The 15662-nt window shown below is 42.6% G+C and overlaps 1 protein-coding gene across 3 annotated transcripts in view; it reads right to left on the reverse strand.

The window, feature by feature from the left end:
* Nucleotides 1-15662, reverse strand: part of LOC148453738 (uncharacterized) — a 120456-nt gene that overhangs the window by 68626 nt on the left and 36168 nt on the right. Inside the window, exon 1 of one of the 3 annotated variants that reach the window (XM_088461801.1) lies at nucleotides 9602-9684. Coding sequence is in view for 1 of the 3 variants with exons in the window: in XM_088461802.1 (XP_088317928.1) it covers nucleotides 9602-9695 (94 nt within the window). In the remaining 2 variants the exon portion in view is untranslated. Of the gene's footprint in view, nucleotides 1-9601; nucleotides 9704-15662 lie in introns of those variants that run through there. The other 2 variants (XM_088461802.1, XM_088461800.1) reach the window with 2 other exon arrangements.

The raw sequence follows: 15662 nt of genomic DNA on the forward strand, positions 1-15662 counted from the left end.
AGTGACGGTGCAAGTCTGATAGTATGTGGAAAAATCTGAGCAGCATTGAGCAGAGAATATTGGAAGGTTGAATGGTAAATAGTTAGTGCCCCCAATTCATAATAAACGACAAAACTATAGTGACACGTTTCATATAAAATTTTGCCCTTAAAAATTAACGTGTTCTCGTCAGTAATCAGAAGCCTGCCCAAACAAATCCCAGAGTGAAATTATATATATATATATATATATATATATATATATATATATAAAAATAAAAGAACAGTTGTAGTCCGGCAACATGCTCCGGTGCCATATCCATGAAAATGTAAATATAAAATAATAGGAAACGGCAGGCACTCAAGGAGACTGTAGAAATAATAAGCCTTACTGTAGCTTAATAGTGAACATTTCGGAGTGACCTCCATTATACCTTAAGTCCTACCTAAGCGGTATAAGAGACGAAACGTGTTGAGGAAGCAGGGACCTCTGTTCACTGACGCTGTGATCTTTTCAGATAAGCCTTATTGCACTTTTTTAATGTAATTACGCAATTTTTTGTGTGTGTCCATTTGTGTTTAAATTAAAATTGTCACTGGTAATACACTATGAGTGTGTTTTCTTCTCCTATATACACACTAATGACTGTGGAGTAAGAACGGGACTTTATAAAACCCAAGAGGGAGAAAAAGCGACTCAGCAGATTATTGATTACGTGCCTATATACTGACATATTACAGTACACAGATTTAAGTGGTAATGGTGCGTGCTTAACTGATAGACATATTACACTATGAGGCGCTTGTTTTTCACTTTTTGTTTTACATATGTGTCTAGTTTGGATTCATATATTAAGGACACTACGGCAGTTTTACAGATTTTAAAGGGATTTACATGGAAAGAAAATTATTATTGGGCCACGGTAGATGTCCAATCTCTATATACTTCTATAGTTCATGAGAAGGGGATCTCATCATGCAGAGAGTTTCTGATTGCTGACCCCACACTTAATGTACAACATAGAGATTTTATCTGCGCTCTGATTGAACACATTGTAAAACATAATTTTTTTACATTTTTGGAAGATTTTTATTTGCAGGTCTGTGGTACGGCCATGGGCACTGTCTTCGCTCCCAGCTTCACCAATCTCCATATGGGGAGCTGGGAGCGGAGATATGTTTATGGAGATCATCCATTTAAGAAAAATATCATCCTTTTTAAGCATTACATAGATGACATCTTGATGGTATGGGAGGGTTCTCTGGAAGATTTTTCTGATTTTATGTCTTATATTGGTCAAAATGATTATAAATTTATCTTTTACTTTTAATATCCAAAAGGAATCTATAGAGTTAGAGTTTTTAGATTTGTTTATATCGTCAGATAATAATGTAATACACACCTCAAATTATATACAAACAGTTATGTCCACTATAAAAGTGGACATGCACAGTTTTGGAAAGATAATATACCTTTTCGCAAATATGTAGGATTAAGCGGAATTGTGATACAAGAGAGAAATTTCAGGAACAACTTTTTAATGAGAGGTTTGAAGGAAGGGGTTATCCTAAAAAAACTCATCAAAGATGCAAACGCTAGGGTTAATGATAGAGAGGGATGAACTATTGGTCTATAAGAATAAAAATCTTGAAAAAAGGAGGACCAAATCCTTTTTATTACAAATTTTAATGATCAGGATAAAAATATAAAAAATGTGCCCATCTAGTTTGTTGCTCCATACAGCCATATAGCGTGCCATGCATCTCGCGCCACACAGATGCCTTGAGTCGCGCCACACAGAATATTTCATAACAGAACGTAGCGTAGCACTGGAAAAAAGTAATATTGTGTAATACAACTTTTTGTCCACCAGGTGTCACTTTTCCTAAACTACACAGCGCATGCGTCAGATTTCCAATGTGTTTTATGTATCACCGCCCGATGATCGACTGACAAAAGCTGTGATTCGGTACTCTATAGTACAGCATTTCGGTCTTGGAATCAATGCTGTAGAAGAATATGCAATAAAGTATTAATAATAACAGTACAGTATGTGTGTGAGTCCTGAACTTTAAAAAAAAAAAAATATATATATATATATACACACACTACCGTTCAAAAGTTTGGGGTCACCCAGACAATTTCGTGTTTTACATGAAAACTGACTTTTATTTACCAAATGAGTTGCAAAATTGAACAGAACATATAGTCAAGACATTGGAAAGGTCAGAAATAATTATTTTTTTATTTGAAATAATAATTTTGTCCTTCAAACTTTGCTTTCGTCAAAGAATGCTCCTTTTGCAGCAATTACAGCATTGCAGACCTTTGGCATTCTAGTTGTTAACTTGTTGAGGTAATGTGAACAAATTTCACCCCACGCTTCCTGAAGCACCTCCCACAAGTTGGATTGGCTTGATGGGTACTTCATGTGTACCATACGGTCAAGCTGCTCCCACAACAGCTCAATGGGGTTGAGAGCTGGTGACTGCGCTGGCCACTCCATTACAGACAGAATACCATGCTTCTTGCATAATTTGGAGGTGTGCTTTGGGTCATTATCCTGTTGGAGGAAATTGGCTCCAATCAAGCGCTGTCCACAGGGTATGTCATGGCGTTGCAAAAAAGAGTGATAGCCTTCCTTATTCAAAATCCCTTTTACTGTACCATGTACAAATCTCCAACTTTACCAGCACCAAAGCAGCCACAGACCATTACATTACCTCCACCATGCTTGACAGATTGTGTCAGGCACTCTTTCAGCATCTTTTCACTTGTTCTGCGTCTCACAAATGTTCTTCTGTGTGATCCAAACACCTCAAACTTCGATTTGTCTGTCCATAACACCTTTTTCCAATCTTTGATTGGATTGGAATTGATAACTCATGCAGCTTCTGCTGATTAAAATTATATGCAGTATGCCTATGTTCTGTGAGCCAGTGCGGGTGTATCTGCACGCGAAACGCTACGTTACACTAACAGCCACTGTAACATAGTGATTCACTTGCAGATACACCCGCACTGGCTCACAGAACATAGGCATGCTGCATATCATTTTAATCAGCAGAAGCTGCTTGTGCCAATAAGATGCATTTTAAGGAAAAAAAGACGCACAAAAAGACGCTTGGCACTACTGAGTCACACAGCACTCCTGCGCTAGATGCATATTACTGTACAGAGTCCCAATAAAGCAGCCGTACAGTAGAATACATTGACCAGAAGACGCTCTCTCAACAACCCACCGCAGTACAAATTTTATCACTCGCCTCCCAGAGGTTAAGCAGTGCATTACATGCCATGGCTTATCTTTCTTTGTAAGGATACCACAGTACGCCACAGTATAGCCATCACGTAACTTTCCATGGCGCAACACAGGAGGCCTGAATGGCGCGCTATAAGCAACAAACTAGCTGGGCCCATCTGTGTGACACTTGCATATCAGTTTGTGACAGACTGTAAACAGAAGTTGGCGTAAAAAAAATGGCCGCTGTATCGTAGCACTTTCCAAAACTCACATAGATATACAAGTGTCACATATCAAATTAATCAGCGCAGTCTGCTGGTGCGTCCTAGTCTCATTTTCGCCAAATAAAGATGCCAAAAAGACGCCCGGAGCTAGCAGAGTCTCACGGGACCAGGCGGGTCAAGATGGGCTGTTTGACGCGACTGCAAGACGAGTGAGGACACATCTGCTTAAATATACAACACATACGAGAGAGAGAGACAGAGAGAGAGAGAGAGAGAGAGAGAGAGAGAGAGAGAGAGAGAGAGAGAGAGACAGAGAGAGAGAGACAGACAGTCAGCAGCGGCAGTCACAGGACTTGTACAAGCAAAAAAATGCTGGTGGCACCACACATAAGTCTCCTTGTCGTCTACTTTGTTTATTCAACTTTCTTCAGGACCTGACGATAGATGAATAAACTGAAACGTAGACGACAAGGAGACTTAGGTGTGGTGTCACCAGCATTTTTTTTTTGCTTGTACAAGTCCTGTGAGTGCACTTTCAAAATGGTTCCCAGTTTCATAGTTTAATGCGCTGTTAGATTTACTTTTCTCTAGATTTGTATTCCCAATCAGGGCTGTAACTAGGGGTGTGCGACATGTGCAGTTGCATAAGGCGGGGGGCCCAGGGGGCGGCACCATCACTGCGGCACGGCCCTTGCTACTGGCTAGCCAGATTGCTGGAAAGGTACAGGGTGCCTGGAACAGCACAGCAGCCAGTACCATTGCTGCAGTGCCAGCCGGCGATTCCAGGCAGGCATCCTGCAGTCTGTGCAACTGCTTGGAGCAATCCTCAGGATGTACCAGGCAGTGCTTGTTATGGTGTATGCTTTCAATGCCAAGCCTTGGATCCGTGTGATCGCGGAGAGGAGTGGTGTGGCAACGGAATAACTGTTAATACAAGATTAAACTGTTCTTATATTTGATACCTGCTGCACTCACTGTAACAACATACAGTCAGGTGCATAAATATTGGGACATTGACAGAATTCTCATATTGTGGCCTCTATTCACCACCACAATGGCTTTGAAATGAAACAAACCAGATGTGCTTTAACTGCAGACTTTCAGATTTAATTTGAGGGTAATTACATCTAAATCAGGTGAACGGTGTAGGATTTACAACGGTTTCTATATGTGCCTCCCACTTTTTAAGGGGCCAAAAGTAATGGGACTATCAACTCAATAGCTATTTCATGGACAGGTGTGGGCTATTCCCTCGTTATTTCATTATCAATTAAGCAGGTAAAAGGTCTGGAGTTGATTCTAGGTGTGACATTTGTATTTGGAATCCGTTGCTGTCGACTCTCAATATGAGATCCAAAGAGCTGTCACTATCAGTGAAGACTTCACAAGAGTGAATATAGAGGGTTCACCACAAGATGTAAACCATTGGTGAGCCACAAAAACAGGAAGACCAGATTAGAGTTTGCCAAACAACATCTAAAAACAGTTCTGGAACAACATCCTATGGACAGATGAGACAAAGATCAACTTGTACCAGAGTGATGGGAAGAGAAGAGTATGGAGAAGGAAAGGAACTGCTCATGATCCAAAACATACCACCTCATCAGTGAAGCATGGTGGTGGTAGTGTCATGGCGTAGGCATGTATGGCTGCCAATGGAACTGGTTCCCTTGTATTTATTGATGATGTGACTGCTGACAAAAGCAGCAGAATGAATTCTGAAGTGTTTCGGGCAATATTATATGCTCATATTCAGTCAAATGCTTCAGAACTCATTGGACGGCGCTTCACAGTACAGATGGACAATGACCCGAAGCATACTGCAAAAGCAACCAAAGAGTTTTTTAAGGCAAAAAAGTGGAATGTTATGCAATGGCCAAGTCAATCCCCTGACCTGAATCCGCTTGAGCATGCATTTCACTTGATGAAGACAAGACTGAAGGGAAAATGCCCCAAGAACAAGCAGGAACTGAAGACATTTGCAGTAGAGGCCTGGCAGAGCATCACCAGGGATGAAACCCAGCATCTGGTGATATCTATGCGTTCCAGACTTCAGGCTGTAATTGCCTGCAAAGGATTTGCAACAAAGTATTAAAAAGTGAAAGTTAGATTTAGGATTGTTTAGTTTGTCCCATTACTTTTGGCTCCTTAAAAAGTGGGAGGCACATATAGAAAGTTGTAATTCCTACACCGTTCACCTGATTTGGATGTAATTACCCTCAAATTAAATCTGAAAGTCTGCAGTTAAATCACATCTTGTTTGTTTCATTTCAAAGCCATTGTGGTGGTGAATAGAGGCCAAAATATTAAAATTCTGTCAATGTCCCAATATTTATGCACCCGACTGTACATTAAGCTTGCGCAGCATTATAGAAGTTAGGGCTAATCTTTAAGGGCACGATAGATAGGATTAATCACTAGCAAATAAACACTGTTAAAGGGTAGTTAAGTTATAAAGGTAAGTGAGGTTTAGTTATAAGGCAAAATTCCTTGGAGCGATTATCTGAACAGTATGTACCCCGTACTATTTCTAGCTCAGTGTGTACATTCTGCAATGGTTCGGGCATCTTAAATATTAAACTGCTCATAAGATGCGACCTCCCAATCCAACTGTATGCAGGAGCGGTTTAAGCTGTTTAATCAGCTAATGCTCCTGCAGACACAGCTATACAATTATCGGTCTGGTCAGCCAATAAGGGCCGTATTCAATTAGGTGCGAAAAGTCGCATTTGGCGAAAAACGTTCACATGGCGAAGTTAACGCCGCATTCACCACTTTTGATACAATCTTTACGCGTACTTTCTCAATACGAGCTCCCGCTTTTCGCCCTATCCGATTGCAAAACACGTGTAGACGTATAGAAAATAGATAAAAACTCTTTATCGGCGCTACTTGGGAACTAATGCAGAAAATTACAAGACATATAGAACATAGAACATGAAGGATGGTAGAAACTGATTAGTAAAATATTATGTTCTAACTCTCCATGCCTTGAAAAAGGGACAAACCAGTCCCGAAAAGCATCAGCGGTAAGTAGGACAGAGGGGCTATCTGTACCAGACTGCTAAAAGGAAGGGTACACAGGCCTTGGGAGATCTAGACTATCCTCCTGCAATATAACACCAATTCCCGCTTACTTCTGCCATCTGGTAAAGTAGCCACCTGGCGAGCATTTGTTATTACTACAATTTTATCTTTACAAGTTTATTACCACTTCTTTGGATCATTGAAATGTTTATATGTCAATTTTGTGTTACATTAAGTAGCGTGTTTTTTACATTGACTGAGATGTCAAATTGTTTTCATGCGAAGCGAACACATGACATAGTCCACGAGTTTGAAAATAATATTTTACTAATCAGTTTCTACCATCCTTCATGTTCTATATGTCTTGTAATTTTCTGCACTAGATCCCAAGTAGCTCTGATAGAGTGTTTTTATCTATTTTCTATACATTGTTTACTTATGTCTGTGGTAGACCTTATAATTGTCTTTTAGGTTGCTCTCTTGTTTTTTGTGCTGATTTATTCCCTCTATACATATATATTTTTTGCTACACGTGGAAACGTCTATTTGCGATAATTGTGCATGGCGAAACTAGAGAAAAGTACAGCACATTTTGGGGAAATCAGCCTGTACCCCATACAAAGCCTAACTGACACTGGAAATCAATATAAAAGTGTATTGATAAAAGTATTTTGGGTTCTTGAAATGAGTCAAATGGTTGTTATGTGCATATTTGCATAAGTGTGGAAAAAGATATAAAGCAATTTCTTTTGGAAAAAATTATTGCTGTAGTTAAATTGGGGGTACATGAAAATGGGTGCTAGTATATTTTTGTGTCTATAAAGTGCAGTTTAAAAAAATGTTAAAAATACACCTGCTGCAGCCACCTGCAATCCTAAAAACACCTGTCCCATCCATACAGCCCCTCAAAATACCTGACCCAGTACTTTAAACTAATTTTCCAACACTTTTAAAATTTTCACTCCAAAAATGACATGTCAGTATTAGGGGGAATTAAGCCATTTTTTTTGCCAAATTAGTCATTTAGTTCATTTTATCACCTGCTCTGAGATGGTTAAAACTTTTCACCGGTTTCTGTCTATGCGAACACCTGCGAACACCCCAGCAATTGGATATCGTGATATGCACGTAAAGTTTGCACCGGCGAACACTTTTCACCAAATGTGACTTTTCGCACTTAACTAAATACGGCCCATAGGATGATCAGCCTGATAATTGTATAGGTGTGCACCTAGCTTTACTCCCTCAAGTTGCACCCATTACGGACGGCCCTAACCATGTGTGTGGTGTGTGTAGATTGTGGCTTAATAGATGATTAGTATATAGACCTTATGCACTTTCTGACATACATAAACAGCAGTTAGTCACTGTGGGAGGTGTTCTGAGCTGAGTAGTCAATAATCATTAAATAATGAGTGGAACAGTGGTTAGCATTGGTGCCTCGCAGTACCGAGGTCATGGCTTCCATTATGAGCCTTATATCTGTCGACTTTGTATGTTCTACCCGTGTACTTCTGCTTCCCCACTCATTCCAGACTTACTGGTAAGTTAATTCTCAGATGAATAAACTGATAAAATTAACTCTACTGTGCGTGACAGGAGATAAAGATTTCAAGTTCCACTGGGACAAGGGATAATGACAATGATTACATATTCTCCATAACGTGCTGTGTTATATGTAAACAATGGTTAATAAATGTTAAGGATCAGACAATATATATAATACCAACTGCTAGAAGTGTTATATTATCAACCAACCTATTCTGAGTTACTGAGTTTAAAAATAGGAGACCAAGAAGAAAACACGACCTACAATTACACTCAGGGCCTGATTCAGACCCACTCGCAAGCACTGAGCGCTCACAAGCGGGTCGATGGTGCCCTAGTGCGCATGCGCACGACGGAGGGAGCTCCGTCGTGCGCATGCGCGAGACCCGCATAGCGACGGCCAAGGGGGCGTGCTGTCGATGGTGAGTGACAGCACGCCCCCTTTGGTGGGCGTGCTGGGGGCGTTGCTGCCCAGACGGAGGCGTTCCCATGGGAACGCCTACCGTCTGGGGCTGGCCCCACTGACATCACTAGTGATGTCAGTGGGAGTGCTTTTGGCTCTGATAGAGCCAAAAGCACTCCTGGGCTTGCGGCAGCGAGACCCTACCGCAGGGTCTCGTCGCAAGCCCGATGGTTGCGATGGTCTTGACCATCGCGACCATCTTTTTGGCCACTCTCATGAGCTGTGGGTGGTCAACCACAGCGATGCGAGCGGCCAGGAGGCCGCTCCAATTTTGGGTAGGAGGGCCCTGATTCAGAGCGAGTGCTCTTGTCAGAGCGTCCGGCTCTGAATCAGGCCCTCAGTCACTTGGCACAAATTTATGTGAAACGGTATTTGATATTTTCTTTGTTCCTCTTCATATCACATCAAGCATTTCCATGGCTGTCTAAGGGCCTGATTCAGAGCCGCTCGTAAGCGGCCGCTCGCTCGCTCCGAGCGACGTTCGCACATCTGCGCATGCGTATGGGTCGTAATGCGCATGCGCCAACCAGTCAGTGCGGTCGGAAATCGTGTGTTCGCAAAATAGCGAGTGCCTGCTAATTTGAGTGACAGGATGAGGCGTTTGTGGGTGGTAACAGGGGAAGGTGCTTGAAAACGGGGAGTGGTGATCCGAACGCAGGCGTGCCAAACGGTCAAAACGGGCGTTTAAATGGGAGTGCATAATTAACAAAGCAGCGTCATTGGCCACGTCACTTGGTTGTCTCTTAGCCTGAACTGCTCGCATGATTGCGGTAGGAAAATCCAACCACAAGCACTGCGAGCAGTTCAGACGCCTTTCGATGTACTTGATTAATCTAATAGCGGAGATGACGTATGATGCGAACGGCCAGGGGGCGTCTTTACAAAATAGCGAGCGCATGTTTCGTTCGCTCGTTCAGACATAGAGGCGTCAACAGACCACAAAGAGCGAGCGCTCTATTTAAATATCCGGCCCCTTTTTCAGAACGAGCGTCCGCAAATAGCGTCCGGCTCTGAATCAGGCCCTAAATGCGAAGCCTGCTCAGCCAGATCACATGCATGTTACTAAATGGGTGACTGATCTTGCACTTCATCACTGCTCTGCAAGGGGTCACTCACTTGTGTTGGTATCCAAGATCTGCGGATTATCCTGGGTAACACTTGTGGTTGCTTTGTCTTCAATTTCACTCTTTGGCGTAATCTCAGAATCCATGTTTAGACCTGTGCAAGGTAATGAGAAATAAATATTACTCCAGCTACATTGGGTATACTGAATGAAAGGGTAAAGAAACAGAGAACTGAAACAGACCTTATAGAATTATGCAAAAATTTCACTTTCATGTCTGAGTAATACTTGGCTTTACTAGGAATTAATTTTAGAGCAAAGCAAGTATTTGATGAATGGTACAGGTTGAGTCTCCCATATCCAAAATGCTTGGGACCAGGGGTATTTTGGATATCGGAATATTCCCTATTTTGGAATATTTGCATAAAATAATGAGATATCTTGGGTATGGGACCCAAATATACACACACAATGCATTTATGTGTTATATACACCTTATACACACAGCCTGCAGGTCATTTTATACAATATTTCAATAATTTTGTGCATCAAAAAAAGTGTGTACACATACATGAAATTCATTTATTATTATTATCATCATTTATTTATATGGCGCCACAAGTGTTCCGCAGTGCCTTACAAAGTACATAGACAAAAAAGTAACCATTGACTTACAATACAATACAATTCAGGACATGGATAAACATTGCTATATTAGCGACCTTAACGCCCGCATAAGCAGCCAAGTGTTAGTTGCCCTAGTGGGGAGTAAGAGAAATTAAATTACAGTAGGGAGAAGCACAAGAGGGTAGAGGGCCCTGCTCGAAAGAGCTTACATTCTTTAAGGGAGGGGAAGACAAACAGGAGTGACACAGAATGGAGTGGGCGGGGAGAAAGGAAGATGTAGCAGCAAATTAGGATGAGAGCTGGAAGGCTTTAATGAAGTAGTGGGTCTTAAGAGATTGTTTGAAAGATTGTAGGGAGGTGCAGAGTCTGATAGGGAAAGGGAGGGAGTTCCAAAGGTGAGGAGCAGCACGGGCAAAATCTTGGCGGCGGGAGTGGGAGGAAGTAATTAATTGGCATGAAAGGTGGCGTGTATTAAGTGAACGAAGAGGGCGGACAGAAGAATGAAGGGAGATGAGATCAGAGATGTAAATGGGAGAGGAATGGGTGAGGGCTTTGTAAGTGAGTGTGAGAGCCTTGAATTGGGTTCTGAAAGGGAATGGGAGCCAGTGGAGGGCTTGCAAAAGAGGGGAGGCAGATGTAGAGCGTTTGGAGAGGAAGATGAGCCGAGCAGCAGCATTGAGCACAGACTGGAGAGGAGAGAGATGGGATTTGGGGAGGCCAGCTAGGAGAAGGTTACAGTAGTCCAATCTGGACATGACCAGTGAATGTACAAGGGTTTTGGTAGCATCCTGGGTGAGAAAGGGTCTGATCTTGGAAATATTCTTGAGATGGAAACGACAGGACTGCGAGAGGTTCTGAATGTGTGGTTTGAAGGAGAGGGAAGAGTCCAGGATGACTCCAAGACAACGTACTTTGGGACTAGATGAGATAGTAATGCCATCTATTAATAAAGAAATAGTGGGACATGATGTTATGTGGGAGGGTGGGAAGACTATCAGCTCAGTCTTAGACATATTAAGTTTGAGAAATCGCTGGGACATCCAGGAAGAGATAGCAGATAGACAGTTAGAGATACGAGTCAGTAGAGAGGGGGGAAGATCAGGTGAGGAAAGGTAGATCTGAGTATCATCAGCATAGAGATGATAATGGAGGTCAAAAGAGCTGATGAGTTTACCTAGAGAAGACATCAAGCTAGAGAATAGGAGAGGTCCAAGAACAGAACCTTGGGGAACACCTACTGTAAGAGGCTGTGGGGGGGAGGAGTCGCCAAGAGAGGAAACAGAGAAGGAATGGTCAGAGAGGTAGGAGGACAGCCAGGAGAGAGCAGTGTCACATAGACCAAGGGAGTGAAGGATATGCAGCAGTAGAGGGTGGTCCACAGTGTCAAAAGCAGCAGAGAGGTCAAGGAGAATGAGCAGGGAGTAGTGGCCCTTGGATTTGGCAGCAAGGACGTCATTGCTGACTTTTGTCAGGGCAGTTTCAGTGGAGTGGAGAGAACGGAAGCCAGACTGAAAAGGGTCAAGGAGGCAGTGGGAGGAAAGAAATGTGGTGAGGCGGTTGTAAACAATACGCTCAAGGAGTTTGGAGGCAAAAGGGAGGAGAGAGATTGGTCGGTAGTTAAGAGAGAATGTTAGGATCAATAAATAAATATATATATATATATATATATATATATATATATATATATATATTTATTATATACATATATACATATATTATATACACACACATATACATACATACACACAGCCTGAAGGTTATTTTATCCTATATTTTTAATAATTTCTGCTTTAAATAAAGTTTGTGTACATTGATGTCTTCAGTTTTTTTCTTTCTATGGCTGTATGTTATTCTTTTTTTTATTTTTTGTAATTTTCTTATTTGCTTGTTATCTAACTTTTGAAAAATAAAGAGATAAAAAAAAGAAAAAAAAAAAAAGAAAGCAAAGGTTTCACTTTCTCAGTCATGCTAAAAATATTCCGTATTTCAGAATATTTGGATATGGGAGACTAAAACTGTACAAGCAATTCCAGCTGTTTATCTTTCTCTGGCGAGAGCTCACAGACTGCTTACCTGTGTAACTGCGCCCACTGTCATTTTTCTCCACAATAAACCAACACTATATATTTATGCAGAGATATTGGCATGGTTAACCACTTACCTGAATTATAATCGTGTTCATTCTAGCACCCTGCACCTGTCACAAGCCGTGCAGTTCCTTACTCCAGCCTGGGGTGTCGCTGTCTGCTTTGGTGCTTCTAGCACACAATTTGCTTAATCTCCGCAGTTTGTTGCATCAGCTGTGTGTGCTAGAAGCACCAGAGCAGAAAGCAACACTCTTGGCTGGATAGAGGGCAGGGTGCTAGAAGGAAGATGCATGAAACAGATCATTTTGTAGTTTGAGGTCTGAGGGTGGTTCCCAGATTGACCATCTTTATTTTGAGGCTCTATATACTGCAGGTGTGGGAATTTTAAGGCAAGTAAGAAGCCTTAGTGGCATGTGCTAGCATTATGTGGTAAGTGGCATCGTAATATGAAGGAAATTTGGAGAAAGGTACATCAGAGCGGCATGTTAGGACAGAGGTCTCTGGGCTTTTCTAGTACTGAGAATTAAAGTATTTTATGTGTTTATGCTGAGCTTTGTGTCTCTCTTATTAGGACAGAAATACCCCTTAAAATATTAAGAGAAGACATTTTATTCCACAGAAAAAAATACAGTATGACCACTGAGCATGTGTGTAAATAAACAAAATCTTTACAGGTGTAGGAAATAAACCTCAAAACACTAGGGATGAGAATATAAAAATAAGCAAACATGTATAAGTTCCACATTGTATTTCGAAAATCATACAAATGCACCTCTATATGAAAAAACTAGCTGGGATACCCGGCATTGCCCGGGTTGAAGACAGGACCCTGAAGTACACCTGCAGCCTTTATTTGTTTACAATGTCCTCACCTAGAACGCCATTCCATTGATCCTGAAAAGGACCCCACTGTTTACACACAGGCATGCAAACAGTGGCATAACTACTGTCGGTGCAAAGGGTGCGGCTGCTATGGTTTCTGAGCTGCCTCTGTAGCCCGCCGCTTCCCTTGCACCCAGTCACGCACACAAGGTGGGCCGGTCTAGTCAGGGCTCCCAAGGGGGGCCCAGGTGACAGCGATGTTCATTTGGTGCCATGCCACCAGCTGATTACAGCTCGTGCACTGGCAGACAGTCATGGAGAGACAGCGGCTCTGGTCTTGAGGCACTTGGAGCTCGCGGACTGGCGCCAGATTCAAATTGCAGCTGTAATTAGCTGGCGGCCTGGCCCCAAATCCACACCTGCTGGCTGCTGATGGCACATGGGGAGGTGAGAGACTGCTGGAGGGACACGGGGAGGTGAGTTGCTGGGGGCATAATGTGTAAGGGGCACTACTATTATGTGGAATAATGTTATATGGGGCACTGCTACTATGTGACAATCTGTAAAGTGCATTACTGTGTGGTATAATGTATAAGGGGCATTACTGTGTAGTGTAAGGGGCATTACTGTGTGGCATGTGTATAAGGTGGGTACTACTGTGTGGCATAACCTGAATGGGCTCTGTGAGGCATAACCTGAATGGGGTCTGTGTCACATAACATGAATGGGCTATGTGTGGGGGCAAATATGTGTGGGTTTTTTTTACCTCTGGTGGGGTCCTTTTTAAGATCTTGCTATGTGGCCCACAAAGTTGTAGTTACACCCTTGCATGCAAACACAGAGGCTCTGAATTTAATGAACTTGCACGAGTCATCAAGTTTGCCCAAACTGAGGTTAAAATGATACCTTTGTAGCTTTCTCACAGGTTTTTGTCAGACTGACAATTTCTACTGGAGCCAGCCCTGGAACCTGTGTAATTTAAGAGGGTCTCTATTTTTAGCGATTGTGTGACAGTGTGTGGCCCTAACGAAGTTCAAACCTAGGCAAAAACCTAGTCCTGGTCAAACTACACAACCATGGCAACTTTGGTGGAGCTAGGTCCAAAATTCTGGCCGCGCATGAAGGACAAACAGACAGACACGCTTTCCTGCTAAATATATAAAGTCTCCGGTTTAGGGGTCTGCCTGTTCATTCATGCTAATCTCGTGAATCACTGGACGGATTTTGATGGGTGTATGAACCATTAATCTGTGACAAAAGGGAGCCGAGCAGTGACGATATTAGTGAGGTAAAGTCACAGAAAAATATCTTGCACCATGCCATTGTATAGGAGCTGACCAAATATTCACCTGCAACCCACCGGGAAGCAGCGGCTTACAGAAGCCGCTGGTTTGTAAATTCTGCAGAGTGAGAGCCAATCAGAGCTAGCAATGTGCCCTGTTGCTTAGCAGCAGCCTAAAGATGGAAAGGAGTCATTGACAGAGCAAGGTCATGTCTGAGGAAGAGAGAGACAGCCTCCAACGAACTGATGATGATACACAGTAGACAGAAAGGAGCCAGGAGAGGCATAGCTATCAGGAATTAAAAAAAAAATCATCTCAACACCGTCAAATGATTTCCATTCGATGGTGGCAAACATTGGACCGCCACCATCAAATGGTAAAAACACTACCATCGGAACAAAAACATAGATGGTTAGTAACCATCAGATTCCGATGTCCATCCCTGCACTGAACCTGCAGGCGGACTCCGGTTACCACTCCTCCACTGTGAAGTGCTCCTTTTTCAGTGTGATGTTCCTGCTCAGCCACACGCCCTCTATGAACAGGAGGCACCTCTCATTGAAGTCAGCGCTGTTATCGGACAGGGGCACCATGGCGAGGAAGCTCAACAGGAAGCCCAGGAAATACAGGGTACATTATGCAAAGAGATCATTGCTCATCGCTATGTTCGGCAGCTGGGGAGGGGTGTGCATGGAGGCTGCATAAATATGCACAGGTACCCCCAGCCCCGTGGACATGCTGCTGATAATGCTTACTGTAGCTGCAATACAAATCTCTCATCCAAGATCCTCTTGCCCTTCCCAGCACAATTCCCTTCATTTCTTGCCCTTCCCAGCACAACGGGCCCCAGCCAGCTGCAGGGCAGAAGCAGTGGGGGTTGTGGTAACACTGGTGAGATGCAGGGGGCAGTAGTAAGAAGACGGGGGTTGTGGTGACATGGCGTAGGTTATGAGATGTAGGGGTCTTTGGCAAGATGAAACTACTCCAGTGCGAAGCCAGGGTGGGACGCTAGTTCATAATGATAAGAGGGGATGCACCTCTGAACAAAGCAATGATAACTGAAGCATTCACTTCATGTTTAAGGAACATGTGAAAATGTAGAGTTCTCCATAGAAGTTTTATTATTAGATGGTATTAATAGTCTGAATAACAGGATTTTATGTGACGTTGCTGCCATCTGGCATACAATTTGAGTAGTGCAATATATCTATCTTTTTATACATAATATATAATAAAGTCCCTGCTAGACGTCTGTTTGTGCAGGCTAATCTTGAGAACCACTGGACAGTTCAGCG

Source organism: Taudactylus pleione, unplaced genomic scaffold (assembly GCF_031769625.1).
Source record: "Taudactylus pleione unplaced genomic scaffold, aTauple2 ptg001103l, whole genome shotgun sequence".
Lineage (NCBI taxonomy): Eukaryota > Metazoa > Chordata > Amphibia > Anura > Myobatrachidae > Taudactylus > Taudactylus pleione.